General features: G+C 42.2%; 4 protein-coding genes and 1 non-coding gene across 5 annotated transcripts; 1 reads left to right on the top strand and 4 right to left on the bottom strand.

Moving 5' to 3' along the window:
• Nucleotides 1–2,499: 2,499 nt before the first annotated feature.
• TRNAH-GUG (transfer RNA histidin (anticodon GUG)) lies at nt 2,500–2,571 on the bottom strand. The gene has a single exon. It is a non-coding gene; the product is annotated as a tRNA-His (tRNA).
• A 1,655-nt stretch (nt 2,572–4,226) lies between these two features.
• LOC100672861 (histone H2A type 1-H) lies at nt 4,227–9,023 on the bottom strand. Its single transcript, XM_023541419.2, has one exon. The coding sequence runs from the start codon at nt 8,789–8,791 to the stop codon at nt 8,288–8,290; it is 504 nt and encodes a 167-aa protein (XP_023397187.1). The 5' UTR covers nt 8,792–9,023; the 3' UTR covers nt 4,227–8,287.
• Nucleotides 8,948–12,234, top strand: LOC100673143 (histone H2B type 1-K). The gene has a single exon (XM_023541420.2). The coding sequence runs from the start codon at nt 8,995–8,997 to the stop codon at nt 9,373–9,375; it is 381 nt and encodes a 126-aa protein (XP_023397188.1). The 5' UTR covers nt 8,948–8,994; the 3' UTR covers nt 9,376–12,234.
• Nucleotides 12,235–12,628: 394 nt separating this feature from the next.
• Nucleotides 12,629–22,523, bottom strand: LOC100673434 (uncharacterized). The gene is given in 4 exon segments (XM_064282102.1): nt 12,629–15,808; nt 17,576–17,584; nt 22,203–22,409; nt 22,411–22,523. Coding segments are annotated over 4 exon segments (648 nt in total). The 3' UTR covers nt 12,629–15,489.
• On the bottom strand, nt 19,056–23,294 carry LOC100673728 (histone H2A type 1). Its single transcript, XM_064282090.1, has one exon. It carries the CDS (start codon nt 23,256–23,258, stop codon nt 22,866–22,868), a length of 393 nt encoding a protein of 130 aa, XP_064138160.1. The 5' UTR covers nt 23,259–23,294; the 3' UTR covers nt 19,056–22,865.
• Between the last annotated feature and the right edge of the window lie 11 nt (nt 23,295–23,305).

Here is a 23,305-nt window from a genome sequence, read left to right as displayed (position 1 = left end):
TTTATGTTTTTGGTTTGTACCTTACTGTTATGAATTGAATCGTGTCCCCCCAAAATACGTATCATAAATCCTAACCCCTACACCTGTGGATGTGATCCCATTTGGGAATAGGATTTTCTTTGCTATGTCAATGAGGTCATACCAGTTTAGGTTGTGTTAAACCAACCATTTTTGAGATATAAAAAACAGATTAGGCACAGAGATGAGGAAGCACAGGTGGGGGAAGATAGATGCCAGGACACATGGATGGAGGAACAGAAGCTGAAAAGAGACAAGTACCATCCCCCAGAGCTGACAGAGAGAGAAAGTCTCCTAGAAATGGTGCCCTGAATTCTGACATCTTGTCTCCTAAACTGTGAGAAAATAAATTTCTGTTCATTAAAGCCACCCACTTGTGGAATTTCTGTTATAGCAGCACTAAGAAATTAAGACACTCACGGAGCTAGGCTATGTTTAGAAAAATTGTAGAAAGTGGGTAACTCTCATTAACTTCCTTTGAGAGATAAGGATGATGAAGTACAGAGAAATTAAAAACCAGTTCAAGACCATGAGTGTCATAGAGTTAGGCAGTTTTTTTTTTTTTTCTGCAAGTGTAGTTAGCAGGTTGTATAAGATGCTCCCAGACTAATATTACTAGTACCAGGTCCAATTGCCATTGAGTTGAGTCTGACTCATGGTGACCACGTGTGTGTCAGAGTGGAACTATACTCCATAAGGTTTTCAAATGGCTGTTTTTTTCAGAAGTAGATCAACAGACCTTTCTTCTAAACTACCGCTGGGTGGACCTGAACCTCCAACCTTTCAGTTAGTAGCTAAGCTGATCAACTGTTTGCATCACCCAGAGACTCCAGACCAACAGTAGTGTATTCATAAAAGGACATCTGGAAAATGCAAACGTTTAATATCATAATCCTTTCTTCGGTTTATACCAGATTTGCTCGTGATGCTTGCTCAAGACTACAGTATATTATTGTGAACCAGAGAGCCTAACATGTCTAATATAAACATGTGCTTTTCACAAGTACCACCTAGTACTTGCGAAGCAAGCGCTCTTCTTTTTGAGCAAAACTGTGAGCCTGGGTTCACTCTACTCCTATTACTTACCTGGCAGTATAAGCTGATTCTGTGCCAGATCTAGAAGCCTAGCTCTTTCACTATGGGCAGGCTCTGAATCACAGTCCATGGAGTTCTGCTACTCAGGCAGGTAAGAACTGGAGAAAATAAGTTATAGCGAATTACAAAATCAAGATGTTTACCTCTGTCCTAAGTCTGTTTCCTCATTCACTTGTGTTAAAAGAATTGATGAGGGCTGGCCCTTCTGAGCCAATACATACTTAGTCCCTGCCCTAACCCACGTAAAACTGAAATTGAGTAGAGATCACACACACACACACACACACACATACACACACACAGGAAAATTGACATGGAGAATAATACATGTAAATATGAATGAACATTGTGAATGCTGCTAGGGAGCAGCCTCAAACCTGGGCTTGCTGGAGGTAAGACATCCTGAAGTGTAAGCCATCTCAGCTCAGGTACAATCTCTCTGAAGCTTTGTTGATGAGAGTCTCAGAATCTATGTCAGGTAGACAATTGGGGAGGAAGTAGGGGCTATTTTAGCCCCAAGAAGGGATGGCTTTGGGAAAGAGAAGAGGCTACCCTCATGCTAAAACTTCTAATAAGCTAAGACTATTTTTTTTTATGAGAAAAAAGACAATAGACAGTATTTTTTGAGCACTCACATTTTATGAGACCTAGGTGCCATTTATGTGTTCTCAGAGTGCTGTACTATGGGAGAAATGGGCTCAAGGAAGCTCCTCTGGGAATCTGCTGGTCTCATTACCTAACAGTGGCTTGCACATAGCACTGGCTGCTTCTCCTTTCACCCCCTCATCTCAAATTAGCTCTCCTCCACTACCATCTTACCCAGTTCACTTGCCCCTTTCTAACTCACTCTAGAAACAGAGGGTGCTAGAGATAGAGGGTATTCTTCTGGGCCATGATTATTTTTCCCCAGAAGTTCTTCCAATTTTCTCCAGATTTTCGAAGTGTAGAATTGCTCAACAGTGGCCCAACCATGATTCATAATCTTCATGTGCTGGGAAAGTTCACCACAATAAATCTGAATCTGCTTTCGAACAGTCATTTCCTCATGTCTCCAGTGTTAAAAAGGAAAACTTTTCAATTTTTTATTTTCTCAGATCATCCCAGTTTCTTCTTCGGAATACCCAGTCAACACCAACAGGACTGTGTAGATATGGGTTTGTGTAGGGCTGGGAACAGAAGTATTGGAGAGAGGAAACAGAAAAAACAAACGAATAAAACATCTCATAGACATTCTCTGGCTGACTGTTTGGGATGGGTGATTAATATTTGTCTTTTTTGTGTTCAGATTAAAATACAAGTCCGTTAAATTTTGTATGGGCTTTTCAGAGACTGTCTCCACAGCAGTGTGTTGAAAAAAAATTACGGTTGGAAGCAGCTTCCAACTACTGCCGTGACTCGGATTCGAACCGAGGTTGCTGCGGCCACAACGCAGAGTACTAACCACTATACGATCACGGCACGCCACCAGAAACTGCCGTTTAGCTGATTCTTTTTTTTCCCCCCATTTCACAGAAACAACTATTGTGTCGTCTAAAGACCTGTACACTATCTTCCTCCCTTATTTATTTTAAGATTGCCTACACAGTTTACTCCCTTATCGCCTTTAAATTTTTTTCTTTTTACTTTTGGTAAACAAAACAAAGGGAACAAAACTTAAGTTTCGCTTATATGGAGTTTTCCTAGCTCGGTGGACCCTCTCTGGAAGGCGTAGTACTTGAAACCCAAAACTTCCACTGCTCCTCCCCCCCCCCCCCCCCCGCCTCCCTACGCTCGCACGTCACCTGCCCAGTTTTAAAGAGTGGTTCTTAGACCTTTGGCAACGGAATGGAGAGGGAGCTGCTTCGAAGTGGACCTTCCTGGGCTCCATTTTAGGCCAAACACGTCCCCATGTCTCCGTGCTTGGCGTGGAAGCTGGCATTTTAACAGGCGCCAGAAATGAGTCCTATTCCCCTAGAGTCTGCGGCTGGGTCCTGACCCACATGTCTGTGAGGAGCCAGCAAGGCGAGTCCCGGACTCGGCCCGCCCACTCTAAGTTCTGAGAAAATGCTCAGTGTCTTGGGGGCACTTAGACTTCATTGAAACTTCGTTCTCCTTGGTTGCCAAAAAAAAAAAGAAAACCCAAACCCGATGCTGTCAAGTTGATACCCCACAGAGTTCCCAGGGGGCAACTGGTGAATTCGAACTGCTGGCATTTTGTTTAGCTGCGGTAGCTCTTAACCACTGTGCCATCAAGACTCCAGTCACTGAATTTCCAGAAGGGGCATATGAGAATGTGCTTCTTGTGTGGCTCCAGAGCTGGGTGACTCCTCCACCCCATACCACCTGCTTGCTGTTCTAGAAATATGCCCTTTAGAGTCAGGGTTCTGGACTCGGTATAAAATGATACCCTTCTCTTTATCTGGTTAAATCTGATTAACGCTTCACCTCTCGGCTTCAGCTGCAATCCTTCAGGGAAACTATTCCTGACCTCTCCACACAGCCTCTTTCCCATTCTAGGTTAAAACTTCTGTATTTTCTCTGTTCTTGATCCCTTTTCCCTTTCCTTCAGTTATGATGTATCAATTATTGAGGTTATTTGATTGTCAGGCCCCTCCTTCTATGTCGTAGTATGCTCCAGGGAGAGCTATCAATTTTGCTCAATAGTCTATCACCAGGGCTCCACATTCAGTGGCTCTCAGGTCCCGGGGTAGCATAAGCTGTTGGTTCTTGACTACTAACCCACATGCCCACATGTTGGCAGTTTGAGTCCACTCAGTGGTGAAAATACTGTAGCCAAGAAAACCGTCTGTGGAGAAGTTCTACTATGTAACACACAGGGTCAACATGAGTCAAAAACCCTGGAAACTGATTTTTGTTTGTTTGTTTGTTTATGAATATGCTTATATATACTGATATATATCTGATACATAAGAATCAACTGGGGTACATTCTGATTCAGTAAATCTGGGGTGGAAATACAAATGCAAATCCTCAGCAGGGGGTCAAACCAAAAATAACTGGCTCAAAAAAAAGGCCCTGGTTTAATTACTGAGATTTTATCTCCTTTCCTCTAGATTATACAAACAAAACCATCCTAGTTACTGGCAAGTTTGCTGAAGAATCACCTGCTTCCCAATATTTGTATTTTGAGCAGGGAAGACACCTGGAGACTTTCTCAGTCTCAAGGACATGAGCTTAGTCAAGTTTAAGGAAAGGGAATGTGGCCTATAAGCAGGGGAATGCAGGCTAACTTTCTGTCTCAGGTCTATTTGAATTGAACTTCTGTCTCTGCTTCCCTCAGGGACTCTGTTTCACCCTATTTAGAAAGCAGCTCCAGACAGAAGTGCTTTTCACTATTTTCTCTTGGGATGTTTTGGCCTTTGGTTTCATTTTTATGTGCCTCTCTATAAGGAGAGAAAAGCAAATTCTGTATTCTTGGTGTGGCACAGGACTAGAAAATGGCCTCTTTGCTTGCACTTTTTATTTTTGAAGGCCTTTCTGTGAATGACGCCTTCACTACAGCAGTTCTGAGTAGGATAAGAGACAGATTGGCATAGTACAACTTTTACCAGTTCCACATTTACCAATGGCATGCACTTTCTACTTGTGACTTCCCTAAATTTTCCATGAGAAATAAGTTAAAAATTCTCTCTTCTAATCAAAAGCATAGTTCCAGTAATTCTTCCCTCTTTCTTTTATATTACAAAAAAAGCAATTTTATCTCTGTAGATCTTTCCTATCAACATTCAAAGATGTTTTCTTTCTTTCATTGGAAATGAATATGCTCTTGCTCCTACTTACTTTTTCAGTTACTGATACTACTAGGCATTGGAGCTTACTCAAAGGCAACTAACAACAACAGTAGAGTTTCTACTGTCCAGTGGAGGTGAAGAGGATACTGCCAGAACCCAGGGCAATCTCTCAAGCATTTATTTGCCCACAAGTCCTGGTCTGTAAAAAATTGTGGCAAAGCTGTAAAGAAAAGACCACCAAGTATGCAGATATCACAGGAACTAAGGCATAAATTACACCATGTCCCCATGTAAAGTGTCCAGCTAAAGTGTGGACAGAGGTAGAGGTAAAAAGGAATTAGCTTCAGAAGGAATCTAGGATTAATTTAAAGAGGACTGGTGACAAAATGATCAAGCACCTGGCAGCTAACTGAATGGTTGATGGTTTGAACCCACCAGTAGTTCTGTGGAAAAAAAGACCTGGTGATCTCCTCCAATAAAAATTATAGCCTAGGAAACCCTCTGGGACTGTTCTACCCTGTCCTACAGGATCACCGTGAGTCAGAATCAACTTGAGAGCACACAACATGATTATTAACTTCAAACTTGTGGTCAGCTATAGAAGCTAAGTCCATAGCAGCTTTGTTATTATGTTAATAAATTATTTCCTACTTTTTACCTCAGTACCTTCTAGGAAAGTGATGAATAAAATTTTAGGTTTCAGGTGGGATTCTGAACAAATTGATAACACTCCATGAGCTGGTGTGATTTCATGCTTTACAACTTGAAGATAAAAACTTTTCACTTAGGAAAAGGATAAGAGTAAATGCCAAAGGACAAAAGGAGTAGACTGTGCCAGACAGTTCCTTTCACGAGTTGAGATTCACTCTCCCTCTCCTCCATCCTGTATCCCCAAGAGACTGGCCCATATATGAATGCACTTCCTTACCCTCTGGTTTCTGGTTGAATTTGGCCAGTGGGAAGTCAATGCAGATCAGAAGAGGAAGGAACTCTCTGGTCTCCAAATTTCCCTCCCCCCCCATTGCCCTTGAGTCCCCTCATTAGCACAGCGCTTAGTAAGTTTGCTGAACATGAGAAAGGTTGGGCAGAAACAACTTGGTTTTGAGGAGCCCTGCTGGTGCAGTGGTTAAAGCGATAGACTGCTAAACCTAAAGGTTGGCGTTTCAAACCCACCAGTTGCTCTGTGGGAGAAAGATGTGACAGTTGGCTCCTGTAAAGATTACAGCCCTGGAAACCCTGTGGGGCAGTTCTACTCTGTTGGTTTTGGATGATACTAGCTCCAGGTTACCACAATATCCCTTTTGGCTTTCTAAATACCTTGTTCATCCCTTTACAGATAGATTCTCTAATAAACAACTTTCAAAGTACACAACTTGAGAGTCACTCCTTTCCTGATGGGACCCTGGATAACAAACTGACTCTTCTAATTTACATACTACTGGAGTTTACAGGCATTAAATGGAAGTACAAATAAGATACTTGTTTCCAAAATGTGATAACTGACACGTAGTTTAAGGCCCTGGTCTAAAGAGAATGATGTCAGCAGGCATAACGTAAATTAGGAATCAGGAACATCTCACAGAGAAGGTGTATTATTATGTGTCGGGATTGAATTGCCTGTCAACTTGGCTAGGTCATGATTCCTAGTATTGTCTACCATTTTGTTACCTGATGTGATTTCCCTATGTGTTGTAAATCCTATCGCTATGATGGATGACCAGCAGTTATATTGATGAGAGCTACAAGATCAAATAGCGTTTTAAGCCAATCTCTTTTGGAGATATGAAAAAGAGGAGCAAGCAGACAGACATGGGGGCCTCATACCACCAAGAAAGCAACACCGTAAACAGAGTGTGTCCTTTGGACTGGAGGTTCTTGGGCAGAGAAGCTCCTAGACCATGGGAAGATTGATGACAAGGACTTTCCTCCAGAGTTAACAAAGAGGAGAAAGCCCTCCCCTGAAGCTGGCTCCCTGAATTTAAAATTCTAGCCTACTACCCACCCACATACTAGACTGTGAGAAAATAAATTTATTTTTGTTAAAGGCAACTACTTGTGATATTTCTGTTATGGCAGCACTAGATGACTAAGACATTGTGAAAACTGAAAAATGACTGACCAGAAAGTACTCTGGGCCTAGGAAGTAGCAAACACGAAGCCTCTGGAATAGGAAGAAATTCAACATATTCTAGAAATAACCCTTGTGATTACAGGATAGCAATCAAAGAGGTAGCAAAGCAGAAAAGCTGGAAAGGTAGAGATGATCAAGAAAGAACATGGTGAACTCTTTGCTTTTTTGTGTTTGTTGTCTCTCTATCCCAACTTCATGCTTCTATACTTTCCTGTGTATCCCAAAGCTAGAAGACTACAAATGACATTTCCTTGATTTTTTGTTTTTTTTTCTTGCCAGCTAGGTTCTGATAATTTCCAGCCAGAGGACAGAGTAGAGGTCAAGAGGAAAGGAGGATCTATTTGCTTCTGGATCTAGCAATAATGGTGGTGAGTCCATGGATTATTTGGGGGGTGAGGAAGCGGTAGGAAGCAATCACAAAACACAGTGCTCCTTCCCCCTGGGGAAGGGGTGGAACACCTTTAATATTATCTGTTTATGCAATCTGATCTCCTGACAATTGAGACTGCCAGGGCCTAGTACATTCCAGAGTCATAATTTATGTAGCTTAAGTACCACATCAAATCAAGCGGGAATCCCTGAACCCCTTTAATTCTAGTCTGGCAACAGTGTCGATTTGTTTTCAAATATCTAAAGTATGGAGGGCATTGACTTCAAATGGTGGGTCTGCGATTATGACTAATTTTTGATCAGTAAAGCTGTATCAATTTACATCAGCAATTTTATCTTCCAAATTCTTTGGCTCTTACTCTGGCTGCTTGAGAACATTGCAAATTGATTTTATCAGGCTAGAATTACAAGGCGGGTTCAGAGATTGGCCTGGCTTCATCTGGTACTCTGCCGGGCATACTAGTACTTGTTCTTCCAGTAGATCAGATTACAGGAAGTGAGTTACTCTACTCAATCCTGAGGGGAAAGGAGCACCTTATATAATCTTCGTCAAAGAACAAAACCAAACATCAGCTATGAGACCAAACCGTCAACATTTACTCAAAAGCAAAGATAAGGCAAGGAAGGGAAGCTAAATCAATGGAAACAGAACAAAAAAGAATGAAATCAACCTGAATGCTAACACAGTGAGAAAAAATTGTAACAAATGTCACAGAACAATTTGTATTAAGAATGTTAATCTGTTGCCATCGAGTCTACTCAAAAATCGCTAAATGGGAATCTAACCTACTGTGTAAAACTTTTACCTAAAATACAGTAAGGTGTTTCTAAAAGTGCAGTAGAGATTGTGTACTAGCTTTTTCTTTGATAGTGTGAGTGGCTCTGAAAAGAGCCTTTGTTTTCCAGTATTTCCAACCTTGCTTCACTTGGCCTTGTGGTGGCTCTCAGTCTTCTTGGGCAGCAGCACGGCCTGGATGTTGGGCAGGACGCCACCCTGCGCGATAGTGACTTTGCCCAGCAGCTTGTTGAGCTCCTCGTCGTTGCGGATGGCCAGCTGCAGGTGGCGCGGGATGATGCGGGTCTTCTTGTTGTCGCGGGCCGCGTTCCCTGCCAGCTCCAGGATCTCGGCCGTCAGGTACTCCAGCACCGCCGCCAGGTACACCGGCGCGCCAGCCCCGACCCGCTCTGCATAGTTTCCCTTACGGAGCAGACGATGCACACGGCCCACTGGGAACTGGAGACCAGCTCTGGAAGACCGCGTCTTAGCTTTGGCGCGGGCCTTACCACCCTGTTTTCCGCGTCCAGACATTTCACTCCCGACAGAATCACTACTCGCTGCTAAAGGAAAGGCAGGGGCAGCGCTTTTTATAACCACTGTTAGGCGCGAAAAAGAAGTTGTATCATTGGTTAAAAGTGCCGCTTTCATTTTAACCAATGGAAATGCGATATTGAACTTAGCGTTTTCTGATTGGGCAAAATTAACTTCTGTTGTCACGTTGAATAACTACCAATCAGACACAGGGTTTTAACTCATCATCTTATCTGCATAAGAGGCTCCTATAAAAGAGGCTACATCTTTTCCTGCTGGCACTTTTTCTCATTACTGGTACTCTGCTATTTCCTCCCACGATGCCTGAACCGGCTAAGTCTGCTCCAGCCCCGAAGAAGGGCTCCAAGAAGGCGGTGACCAAGGCGCAGAAGAAGGACGGCAAGAAGCGCAAGCGCAGCCGCAAGGAGAGCTACTCCGTCTACGTCTACAAGGTGCTGAAGCAGGTTCACCCCGACACCGGAATCTCCTCCAAGGCCATGGGCATCATGAACTCTTTCGTCAACGACATTTTCGAGCGTATCGCTGGTGAGGCGTCTCGCTTGGCGCATTACAACAAGCGCTCGACCATCACGTCCAGGGAGATTCAGACAGCCGTGCGCCTGCTGCTGCCCGGGGAGCTAGCCAAGCACGCTGTGTCCGAGGGCACCAAGGCCGTCACCAAGTACACCAGTGCCAAGTAAATTTACCAAGCAATTGCTTTTGCCCCGAAGCCCAAAGGCTCTTTTAAGAGCCACTTACGTTGTCAATATTAGAGCTGTAAATACAGGGACAGTGTCTCGGCTTAAACTCAGGCGATCTCCCTAAGGTGGTTGTGAGGATTCCCCTCCAACTTTGTGACAAAGCTTCCTGTCTCTGGCGCGACAACGGTTGCGTGAGATGGGCGTGGCTTTCTGTTTTTCTGTTCACAGCTTATTTTGCCGCTTTCTTCCTCACCCCCATCAAGGTTCTACTCTGCTTTTAAGTGGATTTGGCTTCCAATGGCCTTCCAAAACGCAGCTCTTTAGTTGTCTCTGAAGTGCGATATGATCAGAAGTAGAAGAATGGGGGAAAGGGGTTAAGATGTTTGATTTCTGCCTTTCGTACAGCTCCCAAACCCTGCCCCTCCTTCCCCTCCCCCCACTTCCACTTTTCAGTCTATTTGGTGCTCAGACAATGCCCGACCACAACCTGGGATACAGTCCGCAAAGGAAAGATGAGAAGCATAACTCTGCCTATGAATAAAATCGAATACGAGAGATTACAAGATAGGATAGAACTTGTATGACCAGTTTGCTAGTTTTTAAGACAACATTTTCAAGGTTCACTGATTTCTTCATTCAACAAAGAAAGCTTTTAGAGCTTTCAGAGAGAAAAACTTAAGCGACCAGACAGCAAAAAGATTTGAGAACAAGGCAAGGCCGCCCCTGAAGCAGAAGGCCACCTCGAAAGGGGAGAGAATAGTGCCCCGGGTCCAGGGTTTGAGCACAAATTAGGTGGGGTAGTTTTATAGTGTGAAAGGAGGCTAAAAGTGATTCTTGCTCTTTTATGCAAGTAATCAGCAACGTGAAGACTGGGGTCAATTTTAAATTAGGATGGAAACTGTTAAATTTGTGATTTAGAAGTAAAGATCAGTTTTGTAAGAAAATGAGTTTACCCTCATTCATTAATTTAACATATATTTTTTTAACGCACTGTTTTAGTCTCCAGGGATACAGCGAGTGATCTTATGTAAGTAATTGTCTGCCTTCCTGGAAGTGTATTTGGAGACAGCAAGATCAAATTCGAAAATTACACACGTGCAAAGCGTATGTTCACCGTTCATCTAGGTTTTATTTTACCAGCAATTTATGGATTACATTAATATTCTAAGAAATGTATCAATAAATAATTGTGAACATTTATTAAGTAGGCCCCTGGGTGGGACAATTTGCACTTGGTTAGTAATCAAAAGGTGGGCGGTTAGTCCACCCAGTGGCGCTGGGGAAGAAAAGCCTGGTGATCTTCCATAAGATCTCAGCCATTGCAAACCCTATGGAATGCAATTCAACTCTGAAACACTTGGGGTCACCATGAGTAGAAATTGACTAGGACAACAGGTTTGGTGAAGTCCGCGTTCAGGTATACCCTGGCTACTCCAGTAAGATTAACATTTCACTGTGCAGTTATAACGGTTTGGTGTTGTCATTATTTCCAGCTTTAAACCATTTTTGCAAATGGATATCTTGATTTTACAAAAATTTACTTCCAGACTCTTTTTGTCTTCCAAAATTCTGCAAGTACATTGTGTTTTAATAGAAATATCAGGTGGAAGTGGCCATGACTTTCTCCTGCTTTTACTATCACCCCTTTTCTCACTCCTTCCACACAGATCTCATCTTGCTTTTCCAGATAGCTCAAAATTTAACAGGTAGAAGGAATCACAAAGTTTAAATCAATGTTCTTCTTTTACACATAGGAAGCAAAGAGTGTAAATAATTTGCTCAAATTACTGGAGGCAAAATAAGATTCAAATTCTTACTAATATGCCATTCTTTTTTTTTCATTATACCGTATACCTGTTTGTCATTTATTTCCTGTCTAGCCATATAAATTTGGGCTCAATTTGGAACAAAAATAAGGCTTTTTTAAACTTAGAATTTATTTTCTGTTTTAAAGTTATTAAAAAGTTGAATGTGTTGAATTTCTATATGTACTGTATGCTAAAATAATTCATCTCCTAATGGGTAGTTCATGCTGTAAAACAATTGCTGTGTAATACTGAACCACAGGAATCCAGTTTGGCAATGGTTGCAGCCTCCTGAATAACACTTAAACAGGACAGTATCACCTAGTTAGTATTGCAGGAAAAATGCCTTATTTCTCCCTTTCCCTCTCTCCTTGTTCTAAATTCTTGTATTATAATCTGTCATGCCCTTTAATCCAATAAAGAAATACCAATAATCCCTTGGATAAAAGCATAGACAAAGGGGGTGGGGTGGGGTAGAGAAGAGGAACAACAGTTCTTTTTAAATAGGTTTCTGCTGGTTTGTAATCCAGTTGGCAATGGTTAGTTCTCTTAAATGATCTGTGATTATGTGTATTTTTAGCAGTCATTACCCATAATTATTGAAAAATAGCTGTAGTTGTAAGTTAAAAAAAACAAAAAAACCCACTGCCGTCGAGTCCATTCCGACTCATTGCGACCCTATAGGACAGAGTAGAACTGCCCCGTAGAGTTTCCAAGGAGCGCCTGGCAGATTTGAACTGCCGACCTTTTGCTTAGCAGCCATAGCACTCAGCCACTACACCAACAGTGTTCCCGGCAAGCTAAACAATCTACCCTAAATTGCATCTTGGGGCACTTACACTTGAATCTAGGACCATGAGCTCTATCAACACTGGGAAAAATCTCAATGATTTAATTTACACCCCTTGTACCTCCGTTGGAAACCCTGGTGGCATAGTGGTTAAGAGCTACAGCTCCTAATCAAATGGTCGGCAGTTCGGGTCCCCCAGGCACTCCTTGGAAAACCTACAGGACAGTTCTCCTCTGTTCTGTAGGGTCACTATGAGTCGGAATCGACTCGACGGCCCTGGGTTTGGTTTTGTTTCCTATAAGGGCTCAGCTGTTCCTTCAGCCCCTGACTTTTACACATCTTGGCCAGAGAGAGTGGAGAGTTCATTCATTGTTGCCAGGAACTCCACCCACTAAGCTTTCAGAATCTCCTGTTCTGCGGGAAACCAAGAGTAGTTTTGAGATTGAAACATGGAGATTTATTTTAACTGTGATTAATGTGGGTTGTAAGTATCTCTCGGTCTAAAAATTGAAGTAAAGAGGTCAAAGTGTCTAAGAAAATGCCTTGGCTTTCCTCAGTTGAGTTAGGAAAAGGTTACCTAAAATCATAATCTTTCTTTGGAGTATAGTCCACCCAAAGATGCCTGTTGACCTGTTGATCTACTTCCAAAACCCAAATCGGTGGCAACCTTTTTTTTTTTTTTTAATCTTTCTTTATTCTGAGTGCTTAATACAAAGAAAGAAGCTTCACCATTCCATAGAATGGAATTGCATAAGAATTGTATATATTGTGTCACTGTGCTTTCTCGATACCACCTGAGGTATGTGTTGAAAGAGGTCCTCATCTATGTCTTCAGTAATATAAGTGGAGAAAAATGAAATTTATTCTTCATTTGGTTTCTTCTCTTACTTTTCCATTCTTCCCTAGTAGGATTTTTATTGACTCTCAATTAGTGTTCCTGGACCTGAAAAGTTAAAGCCAATTTGTTACTCTAAGACAACACTGCTCAATAAAAATATATATGCAACTTTTATTTTTCTAGTAACCACATTTTCTAAAAAAAGGTAAAAAGAAACAGGTGAAGTTAATTTTAATAACATTTTTATTAGACCAATATATCAAAATCACTATTATTTAAACATGTATCAATACAAAATTTATTTATTTTGCATTTTTTTATCTTAAGTCTTCAGAATCTTGTGTATATTTTACTTACAGTATATCAAAATTTGGGCTCCAAATTTTCATTGGAAATACTTGATCTGTATTTAAAAGCTTTTAAGTTTGCAGTTAAACAAATGGATTCACATACCAATGTAGTTCCAAGCCATAGTTAAACATATCCAATAACTGAACCCAGTATCGATTTTAAATGTAAACTAATTAATAAAATCCATCTCACAAGATTGTTCTAAATATTACCGAGATAATGCATGTAGAACACAGCACGAATTTAATAGACTTTAAGTATATTTTAGGTATTATTTCTCTTCTCTCACTTGCTACATTTTTTATTTGTTTCTCTCATAATGTTTTACAAATTTTAGGTACTCAGTTACTATCATTGTTTATTAGAAACTAGGAAGATTAATTTGTTGCCAGGGCTTCCTCAGCTCTTTTTTATTCCTATTCTTACAGCTATTTTCGAAAAGCTTTACTCTTCAATTCAAGCCAAATGATGAGATTAAAAAAACAAAGAACAAAAAAAACTATTGCCGTCGAATCGATTCCGACTCATAGACCCTATAGGGCAGAGTAGAGCTTCCCCACAGGGTTTCCAAGGAGTGCCTGGTGGATTTGAACTGCTGACCTTTTGGTTAGCAGGCCTAGCACTTAACTACTACACCATCAGGATTTTCAATGAGATTAAAGAAAAAACAAAAAACAAACAACCTCTGCTGTGAGTCGATTCCGACTCATAGCGACCCTATAGGACAGAGCAGAACTGCCTGATAGAGTTTCCAAGGAGGGCCTGGCGGATTCGAGCTGCTAACCTCTTGGTTAGTAGCCATAGCTCTTAACCGCTAGGCCGCCAGGGTTTCCAATGATGAGATAAGCAGTCTAAACTTCTTTGCCCATTGGTTTCTGGGGCTCTTTAGAGGCGGAAGAGGAAGATAACTCCTATATAAAAGGCGGCAGTCCCCAAAACTAATAAAAATAAAACTAATTTTTGAACATCTGAAGATATCACTGAGACTTCAAAACAGGCCAACCTACAAGGTGACACAATGCATTTGCCACATGCTAACAAAGGGTTAAAAGTAAAATTATATAGAAAATACTTACAAATCACGAAACGAAAAAAGGCGACAGAAAATAAAAATAATGAGCAGAGCTGAACAAGCTGTTCCTAGAGTGGGGGAAAACCTGAAACAGTAAAAAAATCACAGGAAAGAAAAAGCAACCTCATTATAGTAGAGAAATACAAATTAATCCCCAGTGGGATACCATTTTACAAATCATTAGACTAGCAAAAATTATCATCTGATATTTGTAAATGTAATGAAGACATGCAGTAAAGAGAAGTCTCAAACTATTGGTAGAATATGGGAGTGTAAATTAAAAACACTAACTTGGAAAGCAAATTGTTCATTTCTATTCATGTTGAATATGCACATACCCTGTTACCAAGAAACTCCACGGCCAGAAATACTATAGAGGAAGCGTACAGCTGCGTACAACAGTGCCCAAGGCAGCACCGTCTGCAGGGGGATAAATAAAACAATTTAGACCTCCGTCAATAAGGAAACGGATAAATAAATTATATACTACTGAGGCATTAGAATCGCTATGAGCCCTAATAACGGCCAAGGTAAACTATAATTACGTTTCAACGCATATATATCAAAAGCAACGGAGAAAAATGTTTCATAAAAATATGTACAGAAATATATTTTCTGAAGCTTTTAAAACGTGCAAAATGATGCTGTCTATTGCATAGGGGTATGTACATAGTTTTAAAAAATGCATGTGAAAAATAAACATCAAATTCAAGACGCTGGTTAATTCCGGGGTAGCGAAGAGAGGACTATGCTATTGAGTACAGACACACAGAGATTACATTGTTATACTGAATTTAAGCGATGTAGTGTTCATTAGACTGTCTTTTGTATACCCAGTATTTAAAATAGTACCAGAAGGTAAGAATATAAAAGGAGACAGGGACTATATATTGGAAAGACTTTTAATACTGCCCCGACTGTATCCTACCAGTTGCGGTCGAGTCATTCCTACTCAGCGACCCTATAACGACTTTTTCTCTAGACCGGTAAAGGACCCAGAACGTAAAGACGCTAGAGAACGGCTGCAAACGGCAACCAGAGACAGAACTGGCGAAAAGAGGCTCTACTCCCCCCTTAGGAATCTTAGATCTCTACCCAGGTCGGACGCTTCATACTTTACCTTGCAAGCATTTTAAGATTATTTCAGTAGGCAACTGCTACATTAACGCTACATTCCACAGCTCCTTCGAATGAAAGTTTGGGGGCCCTAAAAAGGGCCTTTGTTTTTTCAGCAATCTACAGAGCGATAAAATGCTGTTTAGCCACCAAAGCCGTAGAGGGTGCGCCCCTGGCGCTTGAGCGCGTAGACGACATCCATGGCAGTAACTGTCTTTCGCTTGGCGTGCTCGGTGTAGGTGACAGCATCACGGATGACATTCTCCAGGAAAACTTTGAGCACCCCGCGAGTCTCCTCATAGATGAGGCCAGAGATACGCTTAACACCGCCACGCCGAGCCAGACGCCGAATGGCGGGCTTTGTAATACCCTGGATGTTGTCACGCAGGACTTTGCGGTGGCGCTTAGCGCCCCCTTTGCCAAGGCCTTTACCCCCTTTGCCCCGTCCGGACATCCTCAGACTGCCGAAGACCAAGTTGTCTATGACACCTAGCGGCTCTTTTTTATAGGCAATCTCTTGCGGACCAGAGTGAAAACCGAAAGTGCTGTGGCGGGAAGTCTCTCTACGTCGGGGGAGGGGATGTAAAAGGAGAAGAAGCCTGCTGTGCTATCCCTTTTGGTTCCAGGTCAGTTAGTTCTTTTTATTCTCAAGGCCTGGGCTGTTTTTCCTCCGGCTCTTTTCATTTACTGCGTCCTCCAACCTTATTAGATAATAAAACTCTAACATTGTGGACGGTATATAAAAAAGCAAAAAAGACTAAAATAGGATAACACTTACTAGTATAACACGTATTTCATCTCTACACATACATTTTTCTTTCTCTAACAGCATTTGTGTTTCTATACCATTTTGTGTTCAGGAAGACAACTTACTGCAAATAGTCACCTTTCTCATATTATTGAGATAAGACTCATGAATGGCCCCTCGTTTACCTATGACAAGGTCAGACACAGACCCTCCAAATCCCCATCTCCTGCCTCATAAATTAGTAACTGAATTGGTTGTCCCCACTGATCAATGAGAAGCAAAGTGCTTGTTAACCAAATTTTAGTTACGCTTCTCTCTTCCCTCCAAGTCCCTGAACTTTGGCTCACCCTCAGCCTGAGCCAACATATTACCCCTCTTTAAGGGCCCTTCCTGGAGAATATAGAATATACCACAGACTGCCAGAAGAATGAACAAATCTATCTTTGAAGAGGTACAGCCAGAGTGTTCCTTAGATGCAAGGATGGCGAGACTTTGTCGTCCGTATTTTGGACAGGTTATCAGGGGACTCAGTCCCTGGAGAAGGGCATCATGCTTGGTAAAGCAGAGGGTCAGTGAAAATGAGGAGGACCCTCAACAAGATGGATTGACACAGTGGCTGTAACAATGGGTTTAAACAGCAAAGATTGTGAGGATGGCTCAGGACTGGGCAGTGTTTCAATCTGTTGTACATAGGATCACTATGAGTTGGAACCAACTCAATGGCATCTAACAACAACGACCTGGAGAATAGACTGACCCCCATCATAAAACATTCTGATCTACTATTCTCTGATGTCACCCTTTCATTCCACGTTTCCACACCTGAGTTTTTTCTAGCCTTGTTTACTCTCAGACTGTATAAAAACACTTCCCTCTTGACTCTTTCAGATGCTTGCAGATCTTACATCCACAGTCTTCTCCCTATTGTAGCATTCCCCTCCCCCACTATTAAAATAATTGCTTTCCCTTCCCCGCTTTTCTTACTACCAAAACCATCCATAAATATGGCCACTAACACCTCTACCGCCAACACCACCACCTCTAGGCCAATACCATCGCTACTGCCACCACCATGTCTACTTTCTGAATAAAGAAAGCTTCTTCCTACCAAAGTCTAGATTTCTTTTTTATTTGACACAATAAAAGAAAACCTGCAAAACATATTTGGAAAAACAAAACTGATTCAACCATTGAGAGCAGAGTTCAGTATATTTTACAGAGGGGGTAGATCGAACAGATTAATTTGACAAGTTAACCAAAATACACTTTTAGAGACTTCTCTCTACTTTAAAAAATCGGTGAAATTTCTGCCTCCCAGGAGCCTCTCTCTATCTGATTTCATGAGTTTTGCATAGTAAATAGCGATAATAAGTAATAATAAGTGTAGCAAATTTTTCAGACGGTTTATAGTTTCCGAGATTGATAGATGGGGTGGTTATTTTTCTATAAACATACATATAGTATATCATCTTATTACAACATAATGCTGCTCAGACTCTTGTAACATGGTAACTGACTTACCAAGATAATCTTAGTTCAAATGCAGTGTTTTCCTTGCATCCTCACATTCTTTCACAAAACACATCAAATACAGCAACAAATTCTACTGGTTTTAAGTGTGAAATACATGCTGTACTAAAACTAACCAATGTTTATTGCCTCTGCCTTAGGCCAAGCCACCATGATCTCTCAAAAGGCCTGCTGCAACAGCCTCCTAATTTATATCCTTACTTCCAAACTTATTATTCACCATACAATTGCATTAGCGAACTTTCAAAGACATATAAATCAGATTGTGCCATTCGTCTGCTCAAATCTTATAAAATGACATTTAGAATGATTTTCAAAACTCATCGGATGGCATATAAAGCTCTACACCATCTGACTTGTGACTACCTCTGTGAACGCACTTCTGTCCTGCTCCCTATGCTCTTGATTGTCTTTAACCATTCTTGATCTTAAAGTTGATATTTAACTTACTTAAACTTTTTGATCTTTAGTGGTGTCACAAGGGCGGTGCAGGTGCGGACCGCACCTCCTGACACTGTCAGAGAGGGTGACACCAAAATGGCCCCGGGGTCCGCAGAGGTGGGAGAGGTAGCGGTGGCTGCTCCTGTGCAGCCAGTGAGGTGCGCCAAGGCAGTGGCGTCACTAGGGTTGGTGTCACCCGTCACCTAGTGTGGTAACTCACGACCACCACCACCACCCCTCCCCCATCAACTACCAGTCAGGGTTTGGGTGGGGGGTGAGGCTGGAAGTAGCAGGTCACAGGGCGTGGAGCTTGGCCCTGAGGGGTGGGATGGTGTAGGGTGGGTAGTTGGGGGGAGGGGTGACACTATGAGTTACCGCACTGGGTGATGCCAACCCTAGTGATGCCACTGTCGATCTTGTTTAAACATTCCAGGCGAGCTACTATTTAGAGTAATTTTAGAATACTTTCCCCCAAAGAGTAACATAATTTCTTCACTGGTTTTATTCAAATCTCTGCTCAAATACTATCACCTCAGAGTTCTTTCAGGGTCAATGTAGTGAGTTGAATAATGTCCTCACCTCAAATTCATGTCTACCCAGAACTTAGAACCCCTTCAGAAAACCAGTTTCCAATGAGTTGATTCTGACTTATGGGACCTCATCTGTGTCAGAGTAGAACTGTGCTCCATAGGATTTTCAATGGCTGATTTTCTGGAAGTAGATTGCCAGTCCTTTTTTCCAAAGCACCTCTGGGTGGACTCAAACCTCCAACCTTTCGGTTAGCAGCCCAGCATGTTAACCATTTCTACTACCCAGGTACTCCCCTTAAGTAAAGTCCCTATTTGGAAACAGGATCTTTGCAGATCTAATTAGTTAAGGATCCTGGATGAAATCACCCTGGATTCAGGGTGTCCCTAAACCTAGTGACTGAAGTCTTTACAATATGAGGAGAGGACCCAGAGACACACACACACATACAGGGAGGAAAGTCATGTGAAAATAGAGCCAGGGATTGGAGTTATGCTGCCACAAAACAAGGAATGCTAAGTATTGCCAGCAACCACCAGAAGCTGAGACAGAGGCATAAGGGCAGTTTCTCTTTCAGAGACTCTAAAAGGAACCAACCCTGCTGGCACCTGGATTTCAAACTTCTGGCCCCCAGAACTGTGAAAGAATAAATTTCTGTTGTTTTGAGCCTCTCAGCTGTTGGTAGTTTGTTATGGGAGCTCCAGAAACTAATCCAGCCATCCAAAAGAGAACATTGTTAAATGAAATAATATAGTCCTGTGGTTGACAAAATGGCATCTGTGGGAGAGTGGACAATACCCCTAAGACTTGTATATGTCGAAATATAAGCTTAGCTTTCCTGTAATTCACCCCTCTTGACCAATGAGATTCTTCCAGCGATTTCATCCTTGTTAACTAATGAAATCCCGGCAGCTTGTCTATAGAAAATTGTATAAGCCAATCAGAAATAAGTTTCTTTGCGTTCCATTTTTTTTCAGTAAAAAGCCACCAGCCTTGAAAATCCTATAGAGTGTAGCTTTCTACTCTGCACACCTGGGGCCTCCAGTTGGAGCTCACTCCATGGCAACTAACAACACAGTAACAGGTGTTGAAGATGGGGCATCCTTGGGCTGTGCAAAAAGTTAATTCACTTGGCTGCTAACCAAGAGACTGGAGATAAAAGTCCATCTAGAGGCGCTTAAGAAAGGGCTGGCAATCTACTTCCAAAAAATCAGCCAGTGAAATCCCTATGGAGCACAGTTCTACTCGGGCTCACATGGGATCCCATGAGCTGGAATCTGCTGGATGGCAACCGGTAAAACAAACAAAAAATCCCCCAAATTACTGATGGCAGTTATTAAAAATGCCAGAAGGTGGTATTATGTATTAACTATATAAGCATACATATCACTGTATCGGAAACCCTGGTGGTGTAGTGGTTAAGTGCTACGGCTGCTAACCAAAAGATCAGCAGTTTGAATCCGCCAGGCGCTCCTTGGAAACTTCTACGGGGCAGTTCTACTCTGTCCCATAGGGTCGCTATGAGTCAGAATTGACTAGACGGCAGTGGGTTTTTTGGTTTTTTTAATCACTCTATCAGATTTATTTAAGAAATGCTAGGATAACCAATGTTTTGCAGTCTTTGTATTATATATTTTTAAGACATTACCCTGAGAAGGGTTTCCCTAAAAGTCACCAGACAGCCAAAATTGTCCATGATTTACAAGAAAAAAAAGCTAAGAGCTTCTGTTTTGGGGATTATGTCAGTGTCTCAAATAAAAAACGAAACAAAAAGGCCTCCTGATTTAGATAGGGAGAAGCTTTGTTCAGAAAGAAAAGAGAGAAAGGAAAATGGGCTGTTGTAGTTAGTAGTGGGGAAGGGGGACTATTACAACACGGAGAACATTCCAACTATAAGATCAGCAAGCATCTGGAAATTTAAAGGTTTTTTCTTTTCTAGAGACAAGAATAAGCAAGGCTAGAAAAAACAAACAAACAAAACAAAAAAGCCAGGTGTGGGAATGTCTTAGTTATCTAGTGCTGCTGTAACAGAAATACAACAAGTGGATGGCTTTAACAAACAGGAATTTATTTTCTCACAGTTTGGGAGGCTAGAAGTCCGAATTCAGAGGTGAAGGTTTTCTGTCTGTGCGCTCTGGAGTAAGGTCTTTGTCTCTTCAGCTTCTGCTTCCTGGTTCCTTGGAGATCTCCATGTGGCTTGGCAGCTACCTTACCCCATTCTCTCCTTGCTTGCTGCTTGCTTGTTTAATCTCTTCTATATTTTTTTTTATATCTCAAAGGAGATTGACTCAAAACATGCCCTACACTAATCTCATCTCATTAACATAACAAAGACAACTCATTCTTAAATGGGATTATAATCACAGATGTAGAGGTTAGGAATCAGAACACATTTTGGGGGGATGCAATTTAATCCATAACAGATGACGAGGAATGATTTATGCCTCACCCTATTCTCAGGGAGGGTCCCTTAGAAAGGGGTCCTTAAAGGCCCTTAAGATGAGAGTGGGTCAAAGTTCAGGGACTTAGGGGAAGGAGGGACACTTAAGCAAAGTTTGGTTAACAAGCATTTTGTTTCTGATTGATCAGTGGGGACAAGCCATGGGAATGTGAAGGATCTGTAAACAAGGGCATAATCCTTAGTCTTATCTAAATCATATCAGGAAAGGTGGTTATTTGCAGTAAGCCTTTTCATGAACACAAAGGGTGGGGGGATTTCTTAAAACACGTTTTCTAGGATCACAGGGTTCAGGTAAAATTCAACATTGTCAAGTTGAAGGAATTCAGTTAGCAGAAAGTAGGAGGCAAGATTCTGTAACCTTGGCAGTAAAAGACCATTTTTTTGACAGTAAAAGACCATTGGCATGGTCTTATTTGGTTACAACAACAACAAAAAAGGGATTTGCAACGTCTCATTAATCAACCTTTCCTTCCTCCGTAAGTAACCATGTCAGCCTTGCTCAGAGGCCTGTTCCTGACAGGAGCTCCCAGCACCCTGTACTTCTCAATACCCATACGCAGTTTCTTGTGAAACCATACCGTAATCCTTTTTCCTCATCTAAGTCTTCGAGAGGTAGGCTTTATGACCCAGGTGATTAGTAAAACTTTGTATTTGAACGGAATAGTTTTGGCAAACATGTCCTTGAACATCTCGGTTGGTTTTAAGGTCGTCAGAAATTACTATCAAGTTCTCCTGAGGGAACAGCATTTGAGATTTTAATGGCCTATTTTTTTTATCACAAACCTTTCTCAGGATACAGGATGGTGTCATATTTATAGACGTCATTCCAACATTTTACTCTCAATTTTAAGTGGGTAAATTTAATACATAGAGGGATATTATATTTATAGACGTCATTCCAACATTTTACTCTCAATTTTAAGTGGATAAATTTAATACATAGAGGGATAGCAGAGTGCCTCCAAATTCAGGAAGTAAAACAAAGAACTGAGCATATACGTTACCACGTTATAAACTGAACGTATATAACTGAGCCACACATTTCTACTGTCAAGAGAAATGTGTGGCTGACAGAGCGTTCGGAGAGGTGTAGACTATGGTGTCATAAAGCTCTCCACTCGATCTCGGGGCAAGTTGGATGTCCAACAGGTTTGCGTCCTCAAACAGCCCCACCAGATAGGTCTCACACGCCTCCTGCAGCGCCATGACTGCTGAGCTCTGGAAGCGCAAGTCGGTCTTGAAGTCCTGCGCGATCTCGCTCGCCAGCCGCTGGAACTTCAGCTTGAGGATCATTAGCTCGGTCGACTTCTGGTAGCGCCGAATCTCGCGCAGCGTCGAGGTGTCGGCAGGATAGTGGCGCAGTCTTGCGGGTGCTGGCCGCCTTGGTGGCCAGCTGCTTGGGCGGCGCCTTGCCGCCGGTGGACTCGCGAGCTGTCTGCTAAATTCGAGCCACAGGCTTCTTTTGCATCCACTTAAGAAAAATGAGGAAGCTAATGGCTGCCCGTGGGTATTTTAGACTGTAAATAAACTAGCGACCTAACGGATCTGCTCACAAAGACTCTAACAAGTCGTATTTTTTGTTACCTGGACTTCCAACTTTAAACCTACGGGTACCTGCGTTTTAAACAAGGACCCGGGGGAACACTTGTTACTCTCCAGCTTTCCTGAATTTAGGTCTTTTACTACTTCTTCCCCGTCTCCCTACATAGAATGTTACGTTCTTTTCCAGCAAATATGAGTGGCTCTGAAAAGAGCCTTTGGTTTGGAGTCGATTAGCTTTACTGGGATTGCTGCAAAGTACTCTTGATTTCTATTTGCCCTTGGCCTTATGGTGGCTCTCGGTCTTCTTGGGCAGCAGCACGGCCTGGATGTTGGGCAGGACGCCACCCTGAGCAATGGTAACTTTACCCAGCAGCTTATTCAGCTCCTCGTCGTTGCGGATGGCCAGCTGCAGGTGGCGCGGGATGATGCGGGTCTTCTTGTTGTCGCGGGCCGCGTTCCCTGCCAGCTCCAGGATCTCGGCCGTCAGGTACTCCAGCACCGCCGCCAGGTACACCGGCGCGCCAGCCCCAACCCGCTCCGCATAGTTGCCTTTGCGTAGGAGGCGGTGTACTCGGCCAACAGGGAACTGAAGCCCAGCGCGGGAAGACCGAGTCTTGGCTTTGGCACGAGCTTTTCCACCTTGCTTACCACGACCAGACATAGCTAACTTGTCACACTCACAAGAAGCTGAGGCGAATGTGTAACGGC

Source organism: Loxodonta africana, chromosome 1, assembly GCF_030014295.1.
Source record: "Loxodonta africana isolate mLoxAfr1 chromosome 1, mLoxAfr1.hap2, whole genome shotgun sequence".
NCBI lineage: Eukaryota > Metazoa > Chordata > Mammalia > Proboscidea > Elephantidae > Loxodonta > Loxodonta africana.
The sequence above is the reverse complement of the archived record's forward strand: the minus strand, read 5'-3'. Positions and strand labels throughout refer to the sequence as shown.